General features: G+C 39.1%; 1 protein-coding gene across 7 annotated transcripts in view; it reads left to right on the top strand.

Moving 5' to 3' along the window:
• Positions 1-16,231, top strand: part of KMT2E (lysine methyltransferase 2E (inactive)) — an 87,969-nt gene that overhangs the window by 25,343 nt on the left and 46,395 nt on the right. For 5 of the 7 annotated variants that reach the window (XM_073652253.1, XM_073652252.1, XM_073652251.1 and 2 more), the window contains exons 5-8: positions 1,590-1,670; positions 3,274-3,332; positions 6,309-6,362; positions 15,148-15,317. In XM_073652253.1, coding sequence (XP_073508354.1) covers positions 1,590-1,670; positions 3,274-3,332; positions 6,309-6,362; positions 15,148-15,317 — 364 coding nt within the window. The remainder of the gene's footprint in view (positions 1-1,589; positions 1,671-3,273; positions 3,333-6,308; positions 6,363-15,147; positions 15,318-16,231) is intronic. The other 2 variants (XM_073652254.1, XM_073652250.1) reach the window with 1 other exon arrangement.

Below are 16,231 nucleotides of genomic sequence, written 5' to 3'. Positions count from 1 at the left end.
GCAAAAAATGACTTTTAGCCCCAATTGCATGCATTTAAGTAATAAAAAATGTTTACAAAGGTGGACAACCCCTTTAAATTTTAAAAATTAAGGAAAAAGCATGGGACACACTGGAGAAAAAATAATCTGTTTTTAATGGATCTATGAATGCCACCTTAGACCAAGTTTGCACAACCAGATTTTCTGTCCGTGTGCTGTCCGTGAAAAAACTGACAACGCTCGGACCAATGCTATTCAATAAGGCTTTTTACATGTTTTTATTCACACACCAAATCTGCGTGTGAAATCGCAGCATGGGATATTTTTTTTTTCTGTATGTTGCCCATTAAAGATGCGCAAAAAAAATCTGATTCCATTTGGATTAATCGGATAGCATATGATTTTTACGGATACATTAAAATTCTTGAACATAAAAAAAACGTTATTTGGTCTTGTAAATTTTAATAACTGTTGATGTATAAAAATGGATGCCTTACAGATCGCATATGGATGACAGTTGAGATGAAAATCGTTTTTTCCAGCTGACATTTGTACAATTTTCTTATACACTTGTATGAACTGTTGGCTAAGAGCAAGCCATTCTTTAAAGAGAACCTGTCGGCAGGATTTTGTAATGTAATGTAAGGTAAAGCCACGGCTGTAATGGTGCTGTAAGACTGATTTAAATTCATACATTTGGTGAAGAAATCCTCTTTGTTGTTCTTTAGTCACCATAATTTCGGTGCACTTGGTCTTTCCACCCCCTGTCTGAATATCTGCCTGTCTTCTCTGTTTAAGGAGATTTCAAATAGAGAAGGCTGTTCATTGAAAAAGCAGTGACCCATTATTCAAAGACTGGAAGCAGGGAGATGGGCTGGGGAATGACAGACAGAGAAGTCCCTGTGCACAGTCCGGCCCCTGTGCACCAAAATCTAATTAGCTCAAAACTTCAAATCGTTATTAGAGCAGATTTCTTCACCAGACATCAATTTAATCTGTATTACAGGGCCATTACAGCCATATCTTTACTTTACAAAATCGTGCTGGCAGGTTCTCTTTAATGTCTCGGTAGTTTAAGTGGACTTTGCTTTTCCAAGTTCTGTTATTTTTAAAGGGAATCTGTCAGCTCTTTTTTCCTTTCTAATCGGAGGACAGCATGACATAGAGGTTAAAACACTGAACTCAAGGATGTGTCACATGTCCGGCTGTGTGATGTTTACTTACACTGAAGGTTTAATCACCTTGTGATGAACATTGCTGTGACTAGCTGGTCTTGTGAGCCCTGGTCTGACCCCGCCTCCTATGATAATTGCCTCACTTTCTGTAGAGATTGTGGGTGGGGTTAACTTTCCCAGCTCTACTGCATTGCTAAATCTAAAAATTGTCAGAATAGCTGCACCCATTAAACTAAGTGATACATTATTGTATTCAGAGTTTCTTTGCCTACATCATGTTGCTCTCAAATGAGGTAGCAAAAACCTGCTGACAGATTCTCTTTAAATAGATCTCTGTCCAAAAAGTTGAGTACTTCTAAGCAACTCTAAAGCATAATTTTGGTTATTTGTGCATCCTAAAACTTCCTTTGTTAATTTATTTTTATTTTTTTCCAGTGTCTGGCAGCATATAGATTGCATGGGTATTGACAGGCAAAATATTCCTGACATCTATTTATGTGAGCGTTGTCAGCCTCGGTAAGACTAATTTTTTCATTTTGGTTCATTATTTATATTAACCCTGTTCCTAATTAAAGGGAACATGTCTGATGCTGCCTGTTTGGGAAGCATGAAAGACGATCAGAGCCTGGTTACATGATTGCAGCCAGGTATGTTTTTCTCTGAAACGCTGCAGGGTTTCAGAGAAAACATGCTTTTAATAGCTGGCCAGAGTTTATAGGGGGAGACTAGACTAGTCCGTTGTCGCCTCCAGGTGACTGCTCCCCACACTTCTTCAGTTAGTAGGTCTCTCCCATGTTTGTACAGTTTCCTTTTAAATGAGATATAGAAACGTAGCAAATGCAATCCTAAGGATAAGAGTTTAATAAAATATCCCGAAGCGGAAAATATGATTTGGGCTGGTTTTAACTGTCTTCCTGTTTCATAACTTACTTGGCTCTATCTCTAATGCTTAGGTTCCCTTTCTAACACTTTTGTGCCACTAGTCCATATTCTATTACTTTTCTTTTTTTTATTGGCTGGAGCTGTGAAACTCCATATTATGACCCTTCTTACTATATTCAGATGGGAAGCTGGAACTATATGGGGATTAGAATGTATTTGCTTTTTTGGTAAATGCCATTTTCAGATATAATTACAATGCATAATACCCGCTTAACCCCCTTCCTGCTACGTGACATATCATTATGTCATGCAGCAGGCATCTGATCTGCATCCGCTACTGTTAACCACTTAAGTGTGTATATATGTATGTGTGTGAGAGATATATAGATAGATAGATATATATAATCTCTCGCCCCACCCTTTCCCTATTAATTTTTTTTATATGATTTCTGGCATGTCCGTAGTAGTCCAACTTCTCAAAATATACAATTATTTAATCCATGTAATAAATACAGTCAAGCAATAAAAAAAATTGAAGTGCCAGAATTGCTGTTATTTAATTGCCGAATTTCCCACAAAAAAGTTGGAATTCCAGGGATTAATTTATTTTTTAATAATGCTATTTTGCTGCACCTGTAAATTTTATTTAAATTTTTCAGTATATTAAATATGTAATGAATGGTGTCATTCAAAATGATAACTTGTACTGTAAAAACAAAAAAACAAGCTCTCATGTGGCTGTCGCCAAAAAAATGGAAAACTTATGATGACTAGTATGAAGGAGAGGAAAAAATCAAAATTATCCATGACATGATGTCAGCAGAGCTATTGAGATCTGTTTATAACCTGGTAGGAGGTCAACTCCATAAATGTTTCCTGGTTTTGTGTGTACTCTAAATTGAATCAGGGAAACTGCCAGACTGCTTTAAAACTGAATTCACTTCTTAACCTGGCCAAACCTGCTGATTTCAATGTTGATGGGGGCGTCCTGACTCTGACCTGACAGCATATGTTGTCTAGACGTAACAATCACATGATTGGATTTCAACTGCCCACCCATTTTGTTTCTGTGGAAATTGGCATTGAGATGTCATAAAGAAAGCTGTTGGCCAAATAAAAATTCAGCTGACAGCTTTCTAATGTATAGGGCCAGGATGATGGGTTTATTTACATATAATTGTCTTTCTAATTTTGTGTATGTAATGGTTTAATAAGATATTTTTTTCTTTTTTGGCAGAACGCTGGACAGAGAGAGGGCAATATTGCTCCAACAAAGAAAACGAGAACATTTGTCAGGTAGGTAAAGTGGGTTTCATGAATTAGGAAATATCTAGACATTTTAAAAAGGAGTAAATAATTTCTTCCTATTGCTTTCTTCTAAAGAATTTCCTAATATGCAGTTGGGAAGACTGCTAATCTACATATTAGGCTGCATTCACATGACTATTTTTCACGGTCTGTGAACAGATTGAGATTTCTAGACTGGCCGTGGCTATTCTGACCTGAACTCTGTAACTTTTATATGCCGGTGAGGCCAACTAGTTCAGGTCAAGAGATCCATGGCCTTCCATGCATCACGATCCAGGTACTGAAACACTGACTTGTGAAACTGGCCTTATATTAATTTGCCAATATATATACATACATACATACATACAGCTTTGGGCTTATATTTTTTTCTTGTAACTTTCTGACTTTATAAAGAGATTGTAGTCTGTGGATGGGACACAAACTGTAGATTTCTTCAAGGGAGAGATCACAATTATAACTGTTAGGCATTTGCTACTGACTGTGCAATAAAATAGTAGAGATAGCTAAACTTTTTTTTTTTTTTTTAAGCAGTTAGCATTTAGTTTGCAATTCTTTTAGTTTTCAAGCATTAGCTTTAACAGTACTTTAACCCCTTAATGATCTGTGACATACATTTCTTTACTGGTTTTGTGCAGGGTGTATAGAGCTGGTTTAGGAACTAAACTTGCCCTATACCAGTCAGACACTGGCATCATTAGTCACTTATCAGCAGTGATCAGCACTAACTCCGATATCCTTTAACCATTTAAATATCTGCTGTAAATCACTGACAGCGACATTTAAATGGCCTGCTTGCGGGTGTGCTCAATGTGGATCCCTTACGACACGGTTGTTGGGAGCTTATGGGTCACCATAGAAGCCAGGGGCCTGCTGAAGGCCCCCATAGCTGCCATATTAGTCCAGCTTTGAAGCAAAGGGCTAATAATAAAACATACATTGTCGTTTCCTGTAAAAGTTCTATCAAAATCTAAAATTATTTAAGCTGTACATTAAACGTAAAATAAAAAGAAAAATTGAAACTCCATAATTTCCGTTTTTCAATCACCGCACTTTTCCCTTAAAAGAAAAATGCTGTCAAAATATCGTACATACGCACCCCAAAATTGTATCAACAAAGTTAGTTGGCTCAGTGTCCAAAAAAAAAAAGCCTTCATATGTTTCTATTGATGGAAAAATAGTTAACAGGTCTCAAAAACTGCAACATAAACGTTCTTTACTTTTATAGAAAAATAATGTAACCACTAAAATATAAAATCCATTTTGTTTGCTTTTGCTGTAATCATATTGACAGGTCATTATTTACAGCACAATAAATGCTGTAAAAACCAAACTAAAAATGTTTTTTTTTTTTTCCTTTCCTTTTGCATTGCACCGTTCCTTACCATTGGAATTTTTCTCAGTTTTTACTACACTATATGGTAAAATGATGTCATTCAAAAGTGCAGCTCCTCTTGCTAAACAAGCCCTCATAATGACTGATGGAAGAATAGAAAAAAGAAAACTAAAATGAAAAGTTGCCTTTATTGAACCGGATAAAACACTATACAATGCCATACTTACAATGTTACAAACTGTACCTTTCTTTGAATCTACTTGCAAAAGGATAATTTATTTGTAATTAGAAGACATTTTGTATTGCTAGAGCACAGTATTTCATTCAATGTCAGGGTCCAATATCCTACATAGGTGCCACACAAACTCAGTGTAATCTATTTTTCTATAAAATGTATTGCATGTATTCGTTTTCTATGAAATACAACATTCACAGCAGTGTCTACACATGATATTAGTATTATTCAGTTGAACTAAGACTTTGTGAAACTGTAGGTGAGGGCCACTTGTTTTATGTTTGTTAGAGAAAAAATCATTGACGCTGCGGATAATCTAATGTTCTCGGATCATTGCAAAGGCTTATTGACAAATATACATTGGGATGTCTAATCTAGCATTTTTACTTACAATGGCAGTTACTGTAGAATACTCCTTTTTAAGAGGACTGTCTCCTAGTAGACATTGGTGGCATATTGCTACAATATTCAGATAATGTCTTATCCATACAGGTCTTACTGATGCCTGCCATTTTGTGGAGCAAAGCAGCCAATGTCTGTTACGTTTTAAAGGAAACTTGTCACCCACTTCATGCCACAGTCTCTGAGAGCAGCGTTCAGTAGTGGACAGAAACGCTGATTTTAACAGTGGGGCAGGTTTATGAATACTGTCTAATTCTTGGAGCAAATTTAAATATGGGGCATTTTAGAACTGTCTAATCTATTTTAGCGGTGTATACGGTAAATCTTTCTCATTTTCAGGCGGCCACATCTAAGTTTACACAATCTATTAGTTTTTTTTATCAAAATTACACCACAATTCTGTCACATATAGCGTTAAAAATCTTTCCCAGATTGTTATGACTGTACTGTAGTTTTGATTAAACTGAATTTTTTTTCCTTTAGTTACAGAATGCTGGGAGCCACTAGTCTGGCATACTCATGAACTGCAGGCTTCCTTACCCATGCATAGCTGATTTTCTTCCAATTCAGTTGGAAGATGGCAGTTTCAGTGGTGGAGGTATAGCGGTTCAGTATGCCAAAATCCTGCCTCTCAGCACACGATAACAAAAATGTGGGTTTGGCCAATGTAGCATGTTCATACATATAAAACATTAAAACTGGTGTCTCTATCACTACTCCATGCTACTCGCAGAGAAAGCGGCATAAAATAGGTGACTGGTTCCCTTTAAGTAGAACTTGGCAAGGTTGGTATGCAACTTATGATGGACATAGATCATCTTCATAGCTGGGACAATGGTGAAGCCTATTAAGGAGAGGCAATACTTTCTTTGCCATTATGTGAACAGATTAATCTGGTCATTCTCGGAGGCAAAGAGTTAACTTCACTTATAATGTTATTTATTGAGTGCCACATACCTTTTGGGCTATAACTTTTGTGACTCTAATGCAGATGATCTTCAAACCTGCTACAATGCTAGAGGCAACAACGGAAGCCTTTTATCTGGTAGGTACCATTTCAAATGTGACACACCCCATTCCCTAACTGCTCAGTTTCTCCTAATGGCCTTTACCTCTTAACTTCTCAAAATTCCTGTTTAAGTCTCATTTTCTTTGGGAGTAGGGGATTACATTTTGTTTGTGTTTATTTCACTCACATGCACTGTGCATACTGGGTTTGTCATATTAACATTTGCAGTTAATGAACATGAGCTAATTCCCTTTTATTCTGCCTTCTTATATATGTAAATGAAGTAGAAAAATATAAACTTTCCTTGCACTAAATTGAAGACCATCTACATGCAGACAATTTTTTTTTGTTACAAGAGCTGTGAACATCACAAAGATAGAATGTTGTTCTTCTGTTTATGCTACATGTACAGATGTCTGATCTAAAGAGTTCAACTAATACAATTAACACAAGTTGTGCTGTCAACAATTAAAATGTGTTCATAAAAGTTAATATGGCACATCATTTCTTATAGGGGTTGTCAATCCCTATGATTCTCCCCAGTAAAAAAATATAAAATAAAATACCTATACTCCCCTCCTGTGCCATTCCTGCAGTGTCTGCACTGGTCTTCCGGGGCTCGCATGACATTGTCACTCAGTCCCTACTGCTCATCAGTGGCTACTTGACTGGCTGCTCTTCCTTCCTCCGGATGTCAATTTCATCCAAAGAATGTGGTCAGTGAAGAGGTTGATTATTGGCTGCAGGGATCGTATGACACAACGTCACACGAGAGCCAGTGCTGATGCCACTGGAACGGCACCCTCACCATAGGTATTATTATTTTACTGCGGGGGGAACACGGGGGTTTAGAAGGCGTTGTCAGAGTAGTGGACAACCACTTTAAGTTTGAGGCCTTTATATTGTCCTAATAAACTAATGTACATTACATTAAACTCCTTATGAACAGGATAGGCCCTATTTTTATACCTGTTTAAAGGGAAGCTGTCATCAGATTCATGCAGCCAGGTATATCTTACTCTGAAAGATAATTTAAAAACCCTATCTGAGGCTGTACCTGGCTATGTAGTCAGTGGTGTCCTTGGCTGGCTTCTCCTTACTCGAATCTCTTTGGCAGATCTCTATCTTTATAGTGAGAAACCGGTCAGTCATCTGGAGCTTGTTAAAGAGTAGTGTCTGATACATGCAGCCCCAACCACAGGCAGTATGAATCTTATGGCAGATTACTGTTAAAAATCCTGGACAATATTTGAATCTAATGTATGTTTAGCTATAAATTAAACATGTACTGAGTTGCTTGTTGGAAAGTACATAAGTTGTATTTGAGTATTTATGTAAAACAAAGTTTGAGCAAGACACTTTAATATATATGTGATATGCCACTTATAATGGAAATAAGAGTAAGGCCACGGCCCCACTATCAGTATTTGGTTAGTATTCGGTCAGTATTTTTTCTCAGGAGTGGGAGCCAAAACCAGGAGTGAGTGATAAATGCAGAATTGGTGACTTGTTTCTATTATACCTTTTCTCTGATTGCTCCTCACCTGGTTTTGACTCCCAGTCCTGAGCTAAAATACTGACCAAATACTGATAGTGAGGCCGTGGCTTACCTTGCACATAAAAATAAAATGGCAAAACATAGGTACTTGTTTCTATTTATGTATGTGATGTGTGGGTATTCTGTTCAAATAAGATAAACTATGTAAGTGAAGCTCTGCTCTTGAAGCTAGTTTAAAGCCTTATTCTCAAAATCTCAATGTCTTATAATAATGTACACCTATACACCATTCAATTGGCCAATATAGCTCATTTTTAAATTTGCCTCGTTATGCACATATTACCCTTCCAATAGGATGCCTTTTCAGGCTCTATATTTACCTTCAGATTGAAGTCATTAACTCTTTGTGTTGGGGCTTGTTGGGAGCATGCAGGAAAGGGTGGGGTCTGCAGCACTGTGGAGCCAGCAGGGCACTGATGAAAAATGTACTTTTTAGCAGTTTACACATAGAATCGCCCATTTAGCTATGCGAAGCTGAATGCACAAAAGGTCAGAGATTGAAAAACACCTAAAGATGCAAGATAGAATCCTTATATTGCACTTGCTTTGTATATTAGCAATATGCATGTATTTATTGTGAAAAATAGTGCACTTGTGGGAATAACTCTTACATGATATTAGAAACAAATGATATTTGATTTGTTTAAACAGTTCTCACTCTCATCAAAAAGTCAGCATGTATTGAGACTATTTTTGCAGTGCATGAGGGGAAATTCCCTTCAGTTTAGCATGTTACCTTTTTAGAAAATAGTTCGTTTTTGCCATAATATATTTTATATAGTGCATATATTTGAATCTAGTACTCCTTCTGTACACATGCTTTTTTATCAGTTATTGTTTACTTATGTTCAAGTTCTTGTATATTTTAATCCATTATCCATTTTTAAACATAAGGGAACAAAAACCAGTTTATAGTAAATAATAATCTTTATTTTTATATAGCGCCAACATATTTCGCAGCTCTTTACATACATTATCATTGCTGTCCTCAATGGGGCTCCTAATCTACATTCCCTATCAGTATGTCTTTGGAGTGTGGGAGGAAACCGGAGAACCCAGAGGAAACCCACACAAACACAGGGAGAACATACAAACTCCTTGCAGATGTTGTCCTTGGTGGGATTTGAACCCAGGACCTCAGCGCTGCAAGGCTGCTGTGCTAACCACTGAGCCACCGTGCTGCTCCCAGTTTACAGTTTAAGAGAAAAAAAAGGCTGTGTTCAGAAGGACATTTAATATTGTACATAATAAACGGCCTTCAGAACACAGTGGTTTGTGTTTGTTTTTTGTGGTTTTCTTTTTTCCATCAAATCGATTATTATTCTCTTATGTCATATATTTTGTGCCATAAACCTTGCATAAATAACATGCTACCTTTTAGTGTGTGTGTTCGATTTGATACTTTTTGCACAGTAAAACTAACTACAAAAATTTGGTAACGAACATTCTTTAGAAAGGAGAATTTTTAATCTTTCGTTAGTATCATTGGGGGAGAGAGAAAACAGAGACTTTGGGTTATAGCTACTGCCTACCTCTAGGAGGTGGACATTTAAAGCAGCACTCCTGTGGGTTTTGTTTTTTATCTTGCCACTGGAGTGGTGTCACTAATCCAAGTGCCCTGCCCCTATTATACTCGCCTGCTGCCATCTTCAGCTGTTCCTCTCTCAAGGAAAAGAAAGAGGAACAGAGCAACCATAACTCTTCTGCTTTACCCCAACCTTGGGGTTACTATGTGTTCCTGCCTTCACCCACCACTATTCCTACATACTTTCCTATCCACTGAAGGGGGTGACCATAGCTGGTACATCGGGAGAGCCAAAGCAAAGACGATTTGAAGACAAGGTTAGTAAACGATATTGGGTATGTATGACATCATGCGCGATTACCCGACTCCTTAACGTCACTGACCGATTCCTCTTCTCACTTTCAGCACAACAGCGCCAGCTATCAAATGCTGCCACCACCACCTCTTTGAGCACACTTTTTTGTTTTAATACACTCAATTCCCTGCTCCTTCCCTCACCTCTTTTATATTGTTCTTGACATGAAGGCAAGGCAGGTCTTGCTCCAGCTGACCTCAAAAACTGAGCTGCTGAATTTTCCACTGCCTAGGCCGCAGGTAGCAGGGCCGGCAATTAGCCTGAGGCACCGTGCCATTTTTGCAGAGGTCTTGATTAGCTCTGCAGCCTTAGCAGACCACCTATTCAACATCATTGCTTCTCCCCTTTAGTAACTGCATCTATCATAGCTAGCTGGGGATTAGATCATTATGGGTATCTGCTGAGCATCTGATCAAGGGCAAGTTGTTGTTTTTTTTTTCGTTTTTTTTTTATTATTCTAAACAATTTCTTCCTGACAGGGACTGACTTAATATTTCTAAATTCTGTGCCCATGTCTATTACAGTACCAATGACAGCTCCAGTAAACCTCTATAATCCACTCACCTGGTGGTGTAGAGTGCACTTAGCTTTTTCCCCTTAATCATCATTCCTGTCTCTCTAAAAACACTTGCATTACATCCTTGCAGTTATGTCTGTGTAAGACTCGTACCTTTCACCCTTCAAGATGTGCAGCTTTGGAATATTAGTCTTAGACTACACAGTTATTGATGACACCCAACAGACTCTTTGCCCCCCTTAACTGTCGGAGTAATTGGGATAAGTTTAGATGCCTTATCCTACATGGCTATGCAGTTATGATCTGCAGACAAACTGTACAGGTAACATGAAACTGCATGTAACCGGTATGTTCTGCCCACCTAGGAAACAATCTATAAGGAACTGATGTGTTCTGCCCACATGGGCATTATCTGCATAGAACTGATTTTGTTCTGCCTCTGTCCTCATGGGGGTTTTCATCCAAAGTGGGTGTACCTATTTTCTTGGAAATATAACACCATAGCAAGCAAAATTCGTGGCAGAACTGACATGGTAAGACCAATCTGCTCTTTGTTTCCCTGGCTGCTGTAGACCCCACATGGCATCACGGCCATGCACTGTCTGCGGTGTTGCTTAGCAGTTCTGCTGTCCTGTTTTGCATTTAACCACAGGCAGAATCTGCATGGAGCTTGCATATTTCAGTACAAGCTGGGCCTCTGCCCCTTATTTTACAACACCCTCTCCCAGGAGCACCCATTTTTGCCCCCTCCTAATATGAGAACCATTTTGAAAGTTCAGATTCCCACCTTAGGGTTGCAAGTCAAACATTGCAGGTATAGGATTTTGTATCTTCTATTCTCATGATCTTTCTCCCAGGTAAAACCACTGTTCTGTGTATGATGATGTCTCATTTTTCCAAGTTTGAGATAACTAAAATTGTAGCTCACTCCTGAGACTTGTGTACACAACCAATTTTTTTTTTCTTTTTCCTGACAAGTGCTAAACGTGGTTTTTTTATGGAGTGGTCTGTGTAAAAAAAATAAAAATCGGAGATGCAAGTCTATGGGTCCATGAATACTTTTATGAGTTCGAGTGCGGTCCAATTTTCAGACTGACAGACTGGAGAAACCTTTTTTTATTATTATTTTTCTCTCCATGTCTGAGATGTGGAGAAAATGGTCATGAGACCCTACCCTAGCTTGCAGAATGGCAGGAAAAACACTGTTGCAGAGCCAACCCAGCGGCTCCTAAGTAGGCATAGCTGCAGCTGAAAAGGCCACTCTTTCATCTCATTATTTCCAGCCGCCCCTTTATGTATCTGGTTACTGCTCAATTACCATAAAGATCACTATTGCTCAAGTGCTACATCCCTTTATTGGGATCTATTGTCTTCTGTCACACTGCATTTCTTCAACAGTAAGTTCCAGACTGGCGTGGTTGACTTACTATCTACTATCACAGGGTAGTTGTCTTAGTTTCCAGTCCATGGCCCATAACCATAGTGCACAGTCATTGGCTAGCCACCCTGTAATGGAACTTGTTCTGTACAGGCCTATAGAGAGGCACACTATGTAAAATTCTTTTCTCATTGAGTTCATTTGGGGACACAACACCTATTCCATTTTCTTTTAAACTAATAAGGTAACATATCCTCTCTTCTGAAGGGGGAAGTATTGTCCCCAATAGATCAAAGATGTTTCTTAAGTTGTTTATTTGTGGTATCCATCCAAGTACTCCTATACTTCTCCTACTGGCAGCAGCTATAACCCAAGGTCTCTGTGGCCAATAAACACCTCCAGTTTTTAACCCATTGAAAGTAGTGTAGGAGGGTTTGTTTTTATAGTATGAATTGTTTTCATTGATTTTTCATTTTTGGTTGCATAGAACTTTTCGATCACTTTTTACATTTCCCTTTTTTTTGGAGGGGGGATGGTGATGAATTGACTAAAAAAAACAATTTTTGCATCATTAGACCCCCAACTGTCATAGCAATCTATTGCAGGGTTGTTGATGGGAGTGTCAGACTTTGTTCCACCCCTGTTAACATCTTAGATACCGCTGTCAACATTGACACCTCCTATGCACATGTGGTCACCATGTTAAATAAAATTGCAGAAATGACTGCGGTGGCTGAAGAGTTAGGCTGAGTTCACACGATGCGTTTTTCATGCGTTTCCGCGGCGTTTTTGCAGTTGCGTAAACGCCGCGGAAACGCATGAAAAACGCATGGTAGAAGGGCAGCAATGTTCCCCAATGGAAATCCGCATGTGCTGTGCCCATGATGCGGATTTTTCCGCAGCGTAAACGCTGCGGTCAAAAATCCGCAGCATGTCAATTAATTTTGCGGAAACGCTGCTCTTTTGCCGCCATTGACTTGCATTAGACCGCATGGAATCCGCATCACTGTATATGTTGATGCGCATTCCGTGCGGTCTAATGTGCGGATGGTACCCGGGTGTGGAGGAGAGGACTCTCATCCAGACCCAGGTACCATTAAAAAAAAAAGAATAAAATAAAAAATATATATATTCTCACCTTCTGACGGCCCGCGCTGCGTCCTGCCGGCTTCCCGCGCACTTCGCGGTTGAATGAAGGACCTTCGCTGACGTCAGAGTCATGTGACGGGTCACGTGACGCTGACGTCGGAAGGTCCTACAGTCTTCACTGCCGGCAGCCGGGACCGATGAAGCAGGACACCGGGGGCCATCAGATGGTAACGTATAGATTTATTTTTTATTTTTTGACATCACACACTATATAAATCGATGCCGGTTGCATGGATTTATATAGTGTGAAGTTGACAAGCACTTTCCAAGTGATGCTAAAATCGCTTGGGAAGCGCTTGTCAACCCGCATGCGGAAATGAAAGTGAAGACCGCTTCATTTCCGCATGTCCCTGGCAGGAAACCGCATGTACAATCCGCATGCGTTTTTTCCTGCCAGAGAGATGCAGAAACGCTCAGGAAAAAATCCTGAGCATTTCTGCATCGTGTGCACATACCCTTAAGGCTTCATCCAGCAATGCTTTACAGAGTAGGTTACCTCATCAACCTTTCTCCTGGAAGATACAGTAGGTCTGTCTCTGATAGCAAAGTATCAGTCTTGGAAGTCACACTACCTACTTTTAGATTGTAGATAGCATGAGCATAAAGGGTATAAAGTAACTTATTGTGGATGTCCGGCTTTGATTACAATATAACTCTCCTTCCCCCCCCCCAACCTCTTCTTTGGGAGCTTCAGTGCTAAGATATCTCTGTTGCATGTAAAGATTGTGGTGACCGTCAGTCCATACTTTACCGCCCTTTCTGATTGGTCAAACAGTACATGTTCATATATTGCACAGATGGTTTTCCTGCTCCAGTCGAGTCAGCATGAGATACTTTCCCTGCAATATATTGGTGTCCTGTATAATTGCCCGTGAGAAGCATGTATGAGTGCTTGCCAATGTTTACATCTTGCAAAAAAGGGCATGTGAAACCAGTCTTAGACAGCATTGCTATATACCTCTGTACCATATGTTTGAAAGTAATTTGGTTTGCTTTATTTAAAAAAAATCTGCATATTTCCTGTGCATGATGGGCCGTTCAGTTTTCAATAGTACATAAATGAATTATGTTCTTGAAGGAGAATAGTGCAGTGGTACTAAGATTGTTACGCAGGCTGTATATTTTGTGTTGTGCTCATGTTACGCATTTATAATAGCTAATATGTTCATTTTATTCCTCCTATGTTAAATGTTGCACAGTAATAATTTTTCCTGTCTTTTGCACTAAAATTTTTTCCTTTTTTTTTTTTCTAAACTCCTAACATTTATTATACACCACTTTCAAAAGTACTTCTAGTTGACTAGGAGTGAGTTATTTCACCTGATTTGCTGATGCATCAGTTTATATAATACAATCTCCAAATCATGTCTACATAAGGTTTTCTGTTATTAAACTGCTGTGAGCTTGTTATGTGCCTCCTAAATAGAATTCTAATGATCCTTGCCGTACACCTCTGCCGCCTGGTATACCAATAAAACTTATCACCATACAGTAAGTGATGTATAAAGCTCATTTTTAGCTTTATACAAGGACGCACAGAGCCGATAGTTAAAGGGGTTGTCCTAGTTTGAACTAAATGTTTGGCCTCGCTAAAATAAAAAAACCTATACTCTCTTCCCATGCTGGCCTTCAAGTGGTGTCGACACTTGCTGTCCCGGAGCTCTGGTGCGGTGGAATGAGACATGGTGCCCGACACCCAATCAGCACTGACGTCTCTGCGCCCACCTTCATACGAAATGAACATGAAGCCAGGGCTGCAGCTGATCTGACTTCCTCTTCATGTCCAAGCCGTATGAAGGCGGGGACAGTGATACCAGTGCTGATTGGACGCCGGGCACCATGTGTCATTCCACTGCATCAGAACTCTGTGACCACAATTGCCAACACTGCTGGAACGGCAACAGCACGGGAGGTGAGCATAGGTTTTTTTTTTTTATCGGGGCCAAACATTTAGTTCAAAAAGTGGTTGTTCTAGTAGTAGACAACCCCTTTAACATCCTAATTAGGAGTCATATAATGTGCTGTCAGCAGTTTAATAAGGGGGAAACCTGACATTCTGCAGATCGGTGATGGTCTGGGTCCTGAATTCCCCACAGATTGCTCAAATAGCCATTCTGACACATGCAGCTTGCCAGACAGATGCATTCAACTTCTAAGCCTGAACTTGTTCAGAGCAATGTCTTGGCTCAATAGAAAGTCTTAGCACGTTATAGATAGTGGAGTAAGGGGTCATAGACTAATCTGGCAAAACCAAACCTCTCATCTCTGCAATCTTTTTTTTGTTTACCAGCATGAATATATAGAAAATGGTTTAATGTGCGTCTTGTTTTATTTTAAAGATGGTGATACCAGTGCAACAGAAAGTTGCGATGAAGTTCCTATGGAGCTGTATACTGCTTGCCAGCACACACCTACAACTCTTACTCTTACTGCCACCAGAGTAACAAAAGTCAATGACAAAAAAAGAAAGAAAAGCGGAGAAAAGGAACAAAATGCAAAATCAAAAAAGGTAAGCATTTAAACATAAAATAATAATAATAATATTATTTTATATTTATATTGGTTTCTTACTTTTTCTTTTTATTTCTCAAAAATTGGCAACTTTGAATGTTAACACCTTTTAATTCAGATAGTCATACCACACAAAATAAAAGGAAATTTGAGTGTTCATGTAAGGTAAAACATAAGGTAAATGTAATTTATTAACTACTTTTTTAGAATGATAGAAGGTTGAAAGAAAAATTAAAATTTGCTGATAAATTTTTAAAGAAAACTTATTTTTAGGGACTTATTTAGTTTTTGAAGGGAATCTGTCACCACATTTGACCTATCTAAGCCATTAACATGGGCATACAGGTTATAAACTGCTGGAGAGTGTGATGCCTCTTTTATGTCTTGTGGATAAATCATCTTTTATCACTTTTTATATAAATGACCTCTTCCAGGATATATGGCGGATGCTGCCAGAGATGACTCTGCCTCCAGAGATTATTTTACATGAAGAGGGAGTTACCAGTGAGACAAGTAACTAACACAAAACAGGAGAAATTAAATTGGTCTTGCAAACACATTTTTTGCTTCTGTCTGCTCTGCTGTATTGCAACAGTATTGCAACCCTGTCAAAGTATGTGCACACGATCAGTATTTGTTGCGGATTGGACGCAGCGCACTTTCGCTGTGTCCAATCCGCAGCGGCCAGATGTTACAGCATAGTGGATGGGATTTGTAGAAATCCCATGGCCTTTATGCGTCTCTGTACACCTGCGGAAACTGACATGCTGCCCATCTTTCCAGACCGGAAATTCCTCCTACGGGTCCGCATGCCTTTAGACCTTACCTCTATGGGGAAAGTCCGCATGTGGGAGGAGGTGGGGGGGGGGGGCTCAGCTCATTAGCATATTAAGTGGAAGCCGCTGACTGCTT

This window comes from Phyllobates terribilis, unplaced genomic scaffold (assembly GCF_046119375.1).
Source record: "Phyllobates terribilis strain yellow unplaced genomic scaffold, ASM4611937v1 Scaffold_11__3_contigs__length_659146591, whole genome shotgun sequence".
NCBI lineage: Eukaryota > Metazoa > Chordata > Amphibia > Anura > Dendrobatidae > Phyllobates > Phyllobates terribilis.
This window is presented reverse-complemented; position numbering and strand designations above follow the sequence as displayed.